Source organism: Vanellus vanellus, assembly GCF_965231255.1.
Source record: "Vanellus vanellus genome assembly, chromosome: 6".
NCBI classification, from domain to species: domain Eukaryota; kingdom Metazoa; phylum Chordata; class Aves; order Charadriiformes; family Charadriidae; genus Vanellus; species Vanellus vanellus.
The window spans coordinates 32,870,083-32,882,965 of record NC_138911.1 but is presented as its reverse complement, the minus strand read 5'-3'; the positions used below and the strand labels follow the sequence as shown (position 1 = coordinate 32,882,965).

General features: G+C 45.7%; 1 protein-coding gene across 1 annotated transcript in view; it reads right to left on the bottom strand.

Annotated features, from left to right (window-relative positions):
- LOC309673437 (deubiquitinase DESI2-like) overlaps positions 1 to 1,505 on the bottom strand; it is a gene marked incomplete at both ends in the record, with an annotated part of 61,918 nt that extends 60,413 nt beyond the window's left edge. Inside the window, one exon of the mRNA XM_082485205.1 lies at positions 1,467 to 1,505. Within this exon, the coding sequence (XP_082341331.1) occupies positions 1,467 to 1,505 (39 nt within the window). The remainder of the gene's footprint in view (positions 1 to 1,466) is intronic.
- Positions 1,506 to 12,883: the final 11,378 nt, after the last annotated feature.

The following is a 12,883-nucleotide window of genomic DNA, read 5'->3' as shown; positions in this document are numbered from 1 at the left end:
TAGCTACCACCTGCTTGGGTTACCATACCTGTTGGTTGAAGAACAGCCTGGGAGTTCACAGTTCAGGCTGCCAAGCAACTGACCATTGAACACTCAAGACCAAAGTCTAGGGAAGGATTTTACACGAACTTGCTCAATTTTACCAGTAATAGCTCTGGAAGAGGCAATTTCAGGTCATTGTAGTTGTGCTTTTCAGACTGTCCTTCAATACAGATACGGTCCTACCTAAATAGCCCTTACTACTCCTTCTTCCCTCAGAAAACAACCCAGCTTTTTTAGTCAACAAAAGATCACTTAATCAAATAAGAAGTTTGACATTTACAGCAACTCACTCCTAATCTCTTTGGTGTCTATTCTCTGGATTTCCCCAACAGGGAAACCCACACTATTCTGTGGGCTTCCTGTTGAAAGTTGTCTCTGCCTGATGACAACAAGCAAATGTATGCCATAATCTCAAAGGTCTGGAGCTTGATATTTAGAGCTCAGTAAGCACCCGGGCCTCGCAATGTTGTATTTTCCCCAGCAAAGTTCACTAAATTTTTGGAAGATCTGAAAACTGCTTTTTTTATTATCATTAGTTCATAAACAAAAAACGGAGGGGAAGTACATCATCATCAAAATGTTCCTCATCTGAACATAATGATGTACTTTAAAAAAGGTAAACAATGCCTGTCCTAAGCTCCTGTCAGACCAGAAAAAAAAACAGGTTGTGCCAAGACTTCTTGTCTTTGAGGGCTTGTGCCAAAGCTAAGATTTGGATCTTTTGATTTGTTAGCACAGATAATTCCCACTCACATTCCCCCTTGCAAGAGAAGGGCAAGGAAAGCCGCTTGCTACACTGTGAACTTTCAGGAAATGTTGCCAAGCAGCATGTCCCCATGCTCCTCCCTGTGCTGAAACTTCACCAGTTCAGACAATTTCTTACTCCTGTTGTTTCAATTAACCTTCAGAGAAAATTATTAACTACAATCATGTATATGAGGGACTGATCCAGATTATTAGCCTAGAAACTATGTCCTTACTGCAATTCTACTGTTGCTTCTCCTCCCTGGATGAAATCCTGACCCCTTCCCCACAGCCTGGCAGTGCTTGCTACTCAAAATTAAAGGACAATTATCTCCAGCAAAGAGACAGGTGATGACATATCCTTCCTTAATTGGGACAGTGGAAATTAAAAAGTCCTCCTCTCACCCAGTGCTGCTCCTGAAAGATCCTGCAGAAAATCGGGCACAGTTTGACCTGTAATCTGACCCAATATGCTAAACAGTTCAAAGAAAAAAGCTGGGGTCAGCATCATCTCTGACAACCAGAACATGATACACTCGGATGAGGAGTTTGGGGGGCTGGGGATCAGCCTCTCTGGGGATCTGTGCTTGGCTTCTCTTCATACAATACCTGCCTCCAAGCACAAACTCCCACCCAGCCCCACTGCCCCCCCTCCCAAATCAGTACTGTTTCATACTCACCATGTCATAAACATTCAGAATCACTGGTTCATTTGCCATTGTTGATTGCAGTAGAGGCTGGATTAAAACCTTTCAGTCCCTGCCAGATGTGTGTTGCTGCCCCCAGGGTATGCTTTTACCCTGAGCCAGATAGAAGGAAATGCCTCATCCTGCAGTCTCCAAAGGAAGGAGCGTGGAGGGAGGAGGAAAGGAGGGAATTCTCACGGTTAGGGGGGGTAAAGTTGGTTGCAGGGAGGCAGGAAGGCTTGGGCTGGGTTTGCTGGTTGTATAGGGTTTATTTTACCCCTCCACAGCGTGACAGATTCAAGGTTTCTAACTCTGTAGCGCACCTCGGGGTCTGTAGCCTCATACACCACTGTAACCAGGCACTGTCCAAGCTTGTAAATCCCAATCCACAGAAGACAGACAGACTCTGGAGCCTAAAGATAAGCCCTCTTCTGGCTCCGTGAGGGAGGCGGGTGGTAGCGCGCGTGTGTGTGTATCTCTCGGCGTCCTTCTCGGCAGAGCGGCGTGCTGCTACAGCAGAGGGCTGCCAGCAGTACGCAATAAACCGGGGCACCAAGGCACGGAGCAGGTCCGGAGCCGGGCACCGATGTCCCTTCGGCGGGCAGAGCCCGGCGGCACCCCGCGCCCTGGCCCGCCGGCAGCCGGCAGCTGTCCGCGGTGCTGAAGCTCGGGCCGCCGGGAGCTGTCCCCGGTGCTGAGGTTCGGGCGGCCGGGGCTGTCCGCGGTGCTGAGGCTCAGCCGGCGCTCAGGCGCTCCGGGGAGGACTCTCCGCCCCTGGTAGGACATCGCGAAGAGGCTGTGCCAGAGGGGCTCCAGCGCGGGGCTCGGCGGTGGGAGGAGGAAGAGCAAGGGGTTGGTTGCCCCCGGGGCAGAGGGGGGATGCTGCAACCCCCATCCTGCCCACAGCCGTGCAGGCAGACCTGGCCTCGGCGCCGAAGTTAGTGGGCAGTTCTCCGCGGGAGATAGCGCGGGATTACCCCGTGCCGCGGCTGGAGATGCCGAGCGGGAGATGCTTCCAGGCAGGGTGCGGGGCCGGGGCTGGGCACCCCCAGCTATGCGTGCTCTGCTCTCCGCCGGGGTCAGTCGTTATTTCGGGATCAGCTCGTCCCGAGCCGGGCAGCCCCTATTGACTGACAGCCGGGGGGACCTACCCCGTCCTCTACTGGCTGGATGCATCTCTGCATGGCACACGGTGGGAGGGCGGGGAAGGGACGAAGCGACTGGGCAGAGCGAGTAGTTTCACTTCTGGCAGCGGCAGGGTCTGGAGTTTCTTCCGTCCTGGATCTACTTTACACTCGTGTTAGACCCGGGCAGCTCTGCAAACACTCCCCTCTGACCTGGATGCGAGAGTCAATTTTAAAATCCACTGCGGTAAATTCATCTTCCTTTTGCTCCTCCTCTCCTCTCTCTTTAAAGGGAGAGCAGGGTCTGTGATGGCGCTGGGAAAGGGTGCAGCTGGCGGGGGGCGGGGGGAGAAGAGGGTTCCTGCACACAGAGACTTGCAGTGGTGTTGGAATTAGCTCGCTGACCTTAAACGTTCAAACACCGCAGACTCTTTCTGGAGCAGCCCGAAAAAAAAAAATAAGGAAAAAAAAAAAAAGCAGGGATGACCTCATCTGAGTTGGAGGCGTAGCTGAGGCTCTCTGCCAGCTCACAGCCAACCAGATCTGAATGAAAATTGCAGGGAGCCCGTTACATCATCATAGCCCAGCATGCCCCAGCCCTTCCCGATACTGTCTTCAGGTACATGGGAACCATCCCGTCCAGGAGAAGGGCTCACCTCCCTTTGTCAGGAGCAGAAGGACAAGACCATAGAGCTGCAGCCTTGTAAATGACTTGTTACATAGCATGCAGGAGGATTTGCGGTGAAGGCAGGCAGCACGAAAAGGAAGTGAGTCCATGTCCTACATGGCTAAGTGCCAGCCCGACAGAGTCAGACATAAAACTTTTCCTCCAGCCAGTGCCAAAGGAGAACCAGAACTGCTCTGCCCTAACAGTAAGCATTTGCATTTTAAAAGAGCAAAGCCAGGGCTCAGCCCTGGGCTTGACGGCACACAACACGGCAGGGACTCCAGCACAGTAATTTAATCTGGGCTAGTCATTCCATGAGTGGGCTAGGCAATTCCATGCACATGGCACAGGGGCTGGGCCAGCACCCCAACCACACCCCCAGCCCTCCAACCCACCAACTCCCAGTTAGATGCCATCAACCATCTGGCTCAGCAGCCTGGGCCTGCAGAAGCAGTTTGTGCAGGTGCGAAAAGGTGTCTCCTCCTCCTCCTCACCATCTCAGAGTCCAGATACCTCTCAGAAGACAGACTGAGCCCCCATCATCATTTTAAAGACTATGAAGCAATGAAAAGCTCCTTCTGCAAGGGGCTAAGCACCATCATTCATGCCTTAGCTTTTAAAACAAATCTCCTGCTGAATCCCACAGGGCTCCTGCTAAACTGTCAAAGGTACCTTGAGACTGTCACTTTTGGGTATGTGTCCTGCTCTGGTGATGGTGATGTTTTAAGTAGACTTGAAAGGAGATGAAACAGCTGATATTAGACTGACTGATGTAAGTGGAAAAGAAAAGCAGCACACAAGCTCTTCCCACACTTGTCCACATGCTTACTTGCTAAATTAACTCAAATGTCTGCTGTGCCCAGAGTTCACTAAAATAAATTAAGAGACTTAAACCAGATCCACATTCCAGGGACAGACATCTATAAATACCTAGAATTTGGGAAAGGTGACAGGCAGCCACAAGATTAGATGTTTTGTCTTGTAAACATTTCTAAAATAGTCATGGGGAGGGGCGGGGGGCGGGCTATAAATTAAGACCAGAATTACACTTCTAAATTTTAGAGATAGAAGAGGGAAAAAAATTAAACCCAAAAGCTTGCCTTTAAACTCATCTTCTTGCTTAAGAGATCAAAGCCAGTCGAAATGTGCATTTGTTATTTAAACTACTTTTGCTGTAGGAGAGACAGTAAATGTCACTTGCACATTAAGACCTGGATTCACTCCCCCTAACGTGAAATGTAACTGCAAGAGCTACATTACGAATGTCATTGCTCTAGGCTCCCTTTTCTTCCCCTTCATGGGAAGTTGTTCCACATGGTGACTTAGCCTCATCAGTGTTTCAGTGATCCTTTGAAAGTTCCTTTTTCTACCCCTTTCTATTCTAGGCAACTTACTCTAACTCCAGACGGAAGGGATCAGTTTGAATACAAATGTCCTAACATTAATATAAGTTGTTTAAGAGTCACATAAACTCTTTACAAGGCTTGGTTTGCTTTGGGCTGTGTTGAAGCGTTTCATCAACAGCTCGGGCTGATACCAGTCAAGAAACTGCTCTATTTCAGGCGCGTGAGTACAATCCTGCAGATTGCCCCGCTGCCAATAGGCACCAGAGTCCAAGTCTTGCCCTGTAAAAGCATTAAAATTTAAATGAATTGCAAATACAGAGGAAAAGGGAGATTCTTCTTACTGCTGGTTAGAGTAGCTGGAACTAGAGCTTTGAGATCTGTTTTGATTTCTTCTTTTAACCAGTTATGCTGCTTTTAGGACATATAGCAGAAACACACATTTTTTTTCCCCATACATATGCCTAAAGCTAGACAACACCCTCATTCACATTTAAGCAGCCTGTTGCAAGAGCTGATTTTCTCAGGTTCTTCACATCCCTAGCGCTCCCTTCAAAGGGATTAATCCGTTTGAGTTTAACTGTGGTCATCTACACTTACTATTCATGGCATAAGTAAGTGTGCATCCTCAGGGATCACTGTCTAAAGCAGACAATATGGTCTTACATTTGTTCTTAGATTAAGAAAGAGGTGAAAAGGGTTAAAAGGAAAATAATGCCACCATCCAACATGGATTAGAAAACCAAGAATCAGGTACAACCTTCAGTAATTACCTGATACATTAACCAAGGCAGTAGCTGAGAGTTTCAGCCACCTCTTCCAGGTCCCAGTCACAAAAGTGGCAGCACAGGGCACTGTAAACAGTGCTGTGACATTCCACTGGGGACAAGAACAAAGGAACAGCAGTGCAAGAGAGAACTAATGGATGTATTAAGAGATGATGGTCTTATCTCAGGGTCTGTCTACTTGTGTTGCTATTCAGGAATTCTCGTTTAAATTAACACCTTTCCTTAGTTTACCCTCATGCACTTTCAAAGGCTCCTTAGCAAGCCAGTAGACAACAGGCTTTCAAGCTTGTTTCACAGTGGGGCTGCCCAGCTTAAACTTCAAGACATGTAATGGTCTTGTCTCCAGGTATGCTACCACTGGCTGTCCGTTATACTTTTTGACAACTTGACATTTTGGATTGTACATAGTGCTTTTGCCCATGTCAAGTTGTCATTATTATCCCATTCTGAGTACATTAGCCAAGACTATCCTTTTTAAAGAAAGTACAAAACGGCCTTTTAAAAACTAAAGACAGTATTTTTTCAGGTCCCTGAGAACGGTGGAGGGTATTCGAGAATGTAAAGAGATTTGCATTGCTCTTCCTCCATCTACAACAATAAATCATCTCCTGGGTAGGTGCTGGAGCTTTGTAGCCTTATTCCAGGAGTGTCACAGGAGGCACTTTGATTGAAAGAGTTTTAACTCATGTCTACCTGAGACACTTGCATATCCCAAGGAGCTGACTGATTCTGGTCTGACTTAAGTGCAGGATACAGGAAAAAATGGAGGGAGAAAATCAGCACAGGATGCCAGCAATGGCAGAGGGCTTGTGCTTTGCCCTGTGTAAGGCAATATGAAACTTCAGATTGCACAACAAATCAACAGTCAAATTGGATGATTTCAACCATTTAAAATCTTTTATCTAAGACTATGGGGATCTATAGCTGAAAGTTAGGTGCATGTAAGTAGCTGGGGGAAACAAATTTAACATTTGCATTGAATTCCTCGTTGAGTCACTCTTGATTTTGCATTTTGTCTTCCTTTTAATTGCAGCTACACTTCCCAACGTTTCAATATTCCCTTTTCTTATATTACTTGCCATTCACGTTGGCTGATTAGCGAGCAGATACAACAGCATGCTGCGATTCTCTGGGGCTACTATAGCATCCAGAAAACACAAGGAACATTTTAGCTTCTAGAGTAAGACACCAAACACTACATCTGCTGGCAGGTGCATCCACAAGTGCCTTCTAATAGGTTCAAGACTACTGTGCTCTACTGACCAGCACCACCTATAGGTACCACTACTTTAGTTGGTTCATTTTTTTTACTATTTTTAAACCCTGTCACTCAAACCCCTCTGTTAATTTTAAAGAGAGAGATATTGATCTATGCCTAAGCAAAGATGGTAGCTCTCTAACTCTCCAGGAGTACCTTGTCCCCTGTTTGGTCAGATACAGAGAGTGGGCAGCTCATTCCCTCAGAACAACAAGAGGGTATGGCTTGAGTGTTAGACCCTGAAATTGATTCATTGGATCTCTGAATGTGGATAACATTTTACAGCTCTACAAGGCCTAGTGATGGGTTTTATTTAACCCAATATATTCTTTAAGACATACCCGGAGGGCTCTGACAGGCCCTTGCATGTAATCTGTATCAGTAAACTGGCTGTGGCTAACCACTGGGCGTGCGTGCACTACTCAGACGACTCTTTATTTAGTCAGGCCAAAAACCACTGCAGTGCCTTCTCAAACAAAATTGTTCATATATGAAAAGATCATCAAACAATGAAGGAACAGCTGCTGATAAGAAAATCTAGCAGGATCTGGAGATGGAACTCAAAAAATATTTTTCCCCTCACTCGTCCCACCCCCAAATTTTCATAAGCTTGTTGTGGTACATATGGCATCATCTGGCTACCAATGTTTTTGAATACTGCTATAATGAAAGCCGAAATCTATACCAAAGAAAACCAGTAAGAGTGTCCCTTCTCACCCACATTCGTTGAGCTTAGTTTGAGGTCTTACTTGGCAATGGCAAACTAATTGAAAGAGCCCACTGCGCAAAGGCAGCCTGCAGCAGTGCATGTTTTCCATTTTCTGCCTACTTTTGTTGACACCATGAAAGTGGTCCCAGGTTTAGTAACCATTTGCAGTCTTTCACAAAGGACCTATGTGCTAATCTCTTTCAAATCTCAATGTATGGAGATTCTGGTTAGTGGTGCCAAAGCAAAAAGCTGTGTGTTTGTTTCTACAGAGCTACTGAAACCCAAAGCTTCAGATTAAATACATTTATTATTTAGGAAGGCAGAAGCCATCACAGATGTCTCGGAGGTCAGAAATTGATTATTTGAATTTATTTTCCCCTCACTTGTTAACAATCCTGTAACACAGAAGTCAGACCATCATCTGAACAGCAAGCAAAAAATGTAAACCCAGCCACCCAAAGGGTGAGGAAAAAACAATTCTGTCTTGCAACAGTGGCGAAGAAGGTTCAGCTGGCAGGTAGGGCAGAGAGGCTGGGAGAGGCACAAAGGCCTCTTGCAAAGTTGGTGGAGTTCATGGGTGTAAGGATGTGTTTCTTACCCTTCACTAACCTCCTGCATCCAACCTGATTTGGGGATGCTGTTCCCACCCTGCATCCTTGCTAGTGTCTCAATCTCTTCCTCCAATTCCAGGACTGTGGCTCCCCTTGAAACACAGCCAAATGGCTATCCTGTGGTAGCTACTCTCCAAACCCAAGTACACCGACTTCCTCTCACCCAATAATGAATCAGGGAAGGAGGAGGAATGGGAGCGCAGCAGACCCAGCTCCCCAAGGCACGCATGGGCAGAGTAGGCAGGAGAGCCTTGGTCCCCCTTTCCCAGGGCCTTTTTTCCCCTCAGCAGCCTGCCCTGGGACCTGCCCAGGGATGGAAGCCAATTCTGCATGACTTCTTCAGGTAGCAGAGATGCTAATATCAGCATTCCAGCAGAACTCCATTTGCTGCCTTCATCTCCCTGCGTACTTTTAACTCATGAATGCTATGAAATGCCACAAATCAGTAGCGGTATGTCACTAACCACTCCAACTTCACCACAGAGATGGCAACTCCTGACAGGACTACTATCAATAGTCTCTGAATCACTTTGAGATGAATCAGGCTGTTAAAATATTTAATAGTCATGCACCAGCTTGGCTGCTTCCTTACCAGGCTCAGACCTTACAAATTATGAGTAATATTTGCATTGAACAAGGAACTAACATTTTGAAGAAAAATAACCTCTATTTCTCCTCTGTTTATTCCCCCACTGGCTAATATCAGGGCAAAGATTTTCAGACTGCTGATGAAAAACTTCTGATGAGATTGAATTATTGTATCCTTAAACAAGGGGGGAAAAGATCAGTACATGAATGTTCTCCAAGTAGTTTTAATCTTTCTAAATCCTCACACCATACTTCCTGCTCTCCAAAGGATGAGGAGGCTAGGTGGCACTGCAGGCTAGTGGACTAGCTTATTATTATAGGAATTAATTAATTGCATTTGGTGATCTTATCAACAAGCTCCATGGCTAATATAGATTTCTTCAACCCTTAATCACTGAAAACTTGGAGTCAACAGGCCCAAGTATATAATTTTGCAAGGTCAGTACTTGGAATGAATAGCCGATAGGAGCCCACTTTTCCTGAAGTACTGCTCATCCTTATAGCGTTGCTTGAATGGAGTAAGTTGATAAAAATGTCAATATGGCTTCAGACAGATATCAGAGTTTGCCTGTTCTGCCAGTTCCTCACTGTAGGTGTCATGAACACTAAGGCACACACATTCCCACCTACAGCCATCACCTCGCCTAACAGAGACAGTGATATCTGCTTCTTTCTGGTTAAAGCCCCGAGATAAAGGTAAAAATAAAATAATAAAATAAACCAGCATCATTCTTCTTATGTTCTCTGCTCTGCCTAAGCAGTGTGCTATCAGTAAAGGCGTTATGCAGGTACAGTCCTGCTGGCTCACAAAAATATACACAAGGCCCTATTTCCGCCAACAAAGCAAAAACCCATAGCAGGCTTGTTCCTCCCAGTGAGCTCTGTGCCTTGCTCCGGCAGCGTCATTCCTGACACCTTCTCTCTCAGTCTCACATCCCCCCACGCACACACACATGTGCATCTTCGGTGCTCTGCATTTTCAAACGCTCCCAGACCACATGCTTTTAGCCTTGCTCGGGCCTCATCTTAGAGTCTACTGCCTGTTGATCACTCCCGCTGCCTCTGGTTATTTTATTCCACAAAGATTTCATTTGTCTTTCCGCGTGCCTTGAAAAAAATACATAGTGCTTGCCTTGCCCTTACAGCAGTAATCACAGTCACCTTTTATAGCAACAATAATTCTCATGTATAAAATAACTGCAAGGAAGGATCTCTGGCTCTGAATTAGGGTGAAGATGTTAGTTCGAAGTACAGCTGTTTCTAGAATAAAATGTCCTGCATGATTATTACTTAGAAAATGACTCCTTATTGAAAAGCAAAATACACCTTTAGCAGTATTCTAACAGAGGCAGGGTAAGTACAAGACGCAGCACTTGGGAGAACAACAATAGATTGAGATAGAAAAATCTTCCAGCTTCTGAAATTTGACACTCCTACTTGTATAGCGTAATTTTTCTTCCATTCTTTATGACTTACATTTTGATTGTCATCTGTTAAATCTAAGATTATGGCATGCCTTACAATGATATGAGGATTGTACCTTTCAGACTCCAATAGATCTTGTCTAAAGAACCTGGGGACTTAAATTATGCCATCTGCTCTTTCATCCGCTTCAATAGGATAACCCTGTGATCCTTAAAGCACATCACACCTGCTACCTTGATTTCACATGCACTTTCGTTGCAGTGACACCAGCACTCCAGAATATATAGCAAAACCTTAGCATCATTCTACTTAACACAAGAGACAAAATGGTTGTCCTTACGCTAAGGTTCCAAAGATACCAGTTATACCCAGACTGCACTCGTGTACTTCATATGGCTGTGGACTTACTGGAGCAGAAGGGTCTTAATCCCCGCCTCTGCCCTCTCCCTTTCTCCTACCAGGGGGCTGTGAATCCCCAGACCAGCATCTCTCTTCCTTTCTGACTCCTAATCTCACCCACCAGATGTGGGGAATAGCAGAAAAATGTGACAGTGCTGTGGCAGGAGAAAACGAGACAAGCAAAACCCTCTTCTTGGGCAGAATTTGCTGAGTAGGAGACGGGCTGATGTGGCTCCCACAGGGTCTGTAACAGAGTCCTGGGTAAGAAGTGTGCAGGAAGAAATAGCCTCTAAATATCACCCCTACACCCCAACCAGCACCACTGTCCTTTCTTACCAACAGGACAAGACAGTATCCTTCAGCTCTTCTGTTTTCTAGTTTTATTCGTTTTCCTCCCAAGTTCTTCTCACCACAGAAGTCGTCTTTGAGTCCAAGAGGAGATCCTGGCCAGGGAGCTCAGGCTGACCCGGGACAGATCTCAACAGCTCCTCTGCAAGGACAGAGGGCAGCCCCTCTGCTTCTGTAGTCCTGGAACAGCCAGAAGAGGGAGATGATTTACAGAGAAGCTGATGGGAAGAGGGGAAAGGGAGGGAAAAAGAGGGAGGCAGCAGCTGAAAACTGACCCTTTTTGAACCCATCCTATCAGAATATTGGCACACGCATGTCTCAGATTTTCAGAGGTGAGGAGACACCAGGCTTAGCTTCTGGTCTGTCCCCAACCTCTCTCTTGATTTCCACTAAGAATTCCAGTTAGTTCTTGTTATCTATCATTTGATGAAGGGCAGGGAACTGATCTGGCTGCTGGCAGAATTTCTTTTTATTTTTAGATGTGATAAAAAAGTTTTGGGAAAATAAATCAATCGAGTTGCAAATCAGTTGAGTTGAATGGCCAGTCCTTGCTGATCTAGAAACCAAAACATGCCAAAGTAGCCGTGGAAATGGCAACTGCTTCTGGTACTCTTCAACAGCTAAAAAACTTAAGTTTTTTAACTTTAAGTTTTTGTTGGTTTTTTTTTTTTGTTTTTTTTTTTTTACACTGCAGCAACACCACCTGTATTCTTTGTAAAAATAAAGCCTTATGGCATACATAGACCCAAATGGTGTGTCTATATCATTTCCTCCTCACCACTACGTAAGACAGATGAAATTGTCTGGCAGGCAGTAACAAACCAGCCCAAACCCTTTGTGGGCTAAGATGTGCCCAAAGTAGGAGATAAGAACTATGCCACCTTAGCAGTACCAGCAGCAAGCCCTGGCTTGCAGACACACCAGCCCGCTAGCACCTGGGACACAACTCTTTTAAGTGGGAACCAACAAAGACGGCAATTAATGCGTTTATACCAAGGAGCAATGTTGCTATCTGGGTGAGAAAGCAGAGACGGTTCTCCCAGTGCCAAAGCAGCGGAGCTAAGCCACGCGAGGCTGTGCTGTAACACAAGGGCATGCTCCTGACATTGAGAGCACTATGAAGGGACTAAGCCAAGGGTACAGCCTAAATAAGCGGGGGATGGGGAAGAAAAATTATTTTACAAGATACAATGGGAAGATCTGCTGTGTTGAACTGGGTGGGTGGAAGGTAATGAAGGAGAAGCACATGATTTGAATTCATCAGGCCTCCCATCCATCTGTAATGCTCTGGAGGGCCCTCTGGGATGTCGGAGACTGTACCAATTTTAGCACGCAAGGATGCAGAGGCTATAGGTCCAACACATCACCGGAGAACAAGGCAGAGGGGGACTAGACAACGAACGGGTTTGATCCAACATAGAGACTGAAGCCAACTGAAGGGTAAAGTCACAGGTGCAGATTTTGACCATCCCCAAAGGAACCTGGATTATTAGAATTGAATAGGAGAGTCTGATGAAACTGAAAGTATTGGCATGGACATTTTTCCACAAAATTGTTCAAGTTTTCATTAAATATATATGCACATGGGCGTATATTCATATGTACACAGAGATTCACATACATATAAAAAACTCTCAACTTTTGACAAGAGTTCAGTGCATTATTATTCTCACTTTGCTAAAATCCCTTTACCTGCTCCCCTGAGTCTTTGCATGGACAATGGACAAGAAAGGAATTTGCTTCTTTTGGTAAATCCCACTGAGACTGAGTGGGAAATCAATACTTCCTGAAAAAAAAAAAAACCAACCCTAGTCTTTTGGATGAAAAAGCCAGTTTTTACTAGAAACACATTGCAGCAGAACAATTCCTGTCATTATAAAGAAAGGAACTGCTTGCAAAATGGAATCCCAGCAGGCGCTCAACCTTTCTCCTTCCCCAGCTTAAAAGCATCCCAGCCTCATCAAGCATTGAGGCCTCAATGAATTCATCCTCAGAAATTTAAGCAGCACAACTCCACCTTTAGCCACCAAGTCACACACATGCACATCCCCACTCTCCCACTCAGGGAGTTGTAATGCTAATAAATGCAAGGGGGTTAACTGTATTTTGTATTCCGGGCATACTTCCAAAGGGGCTCTTGAGATCTCGCTG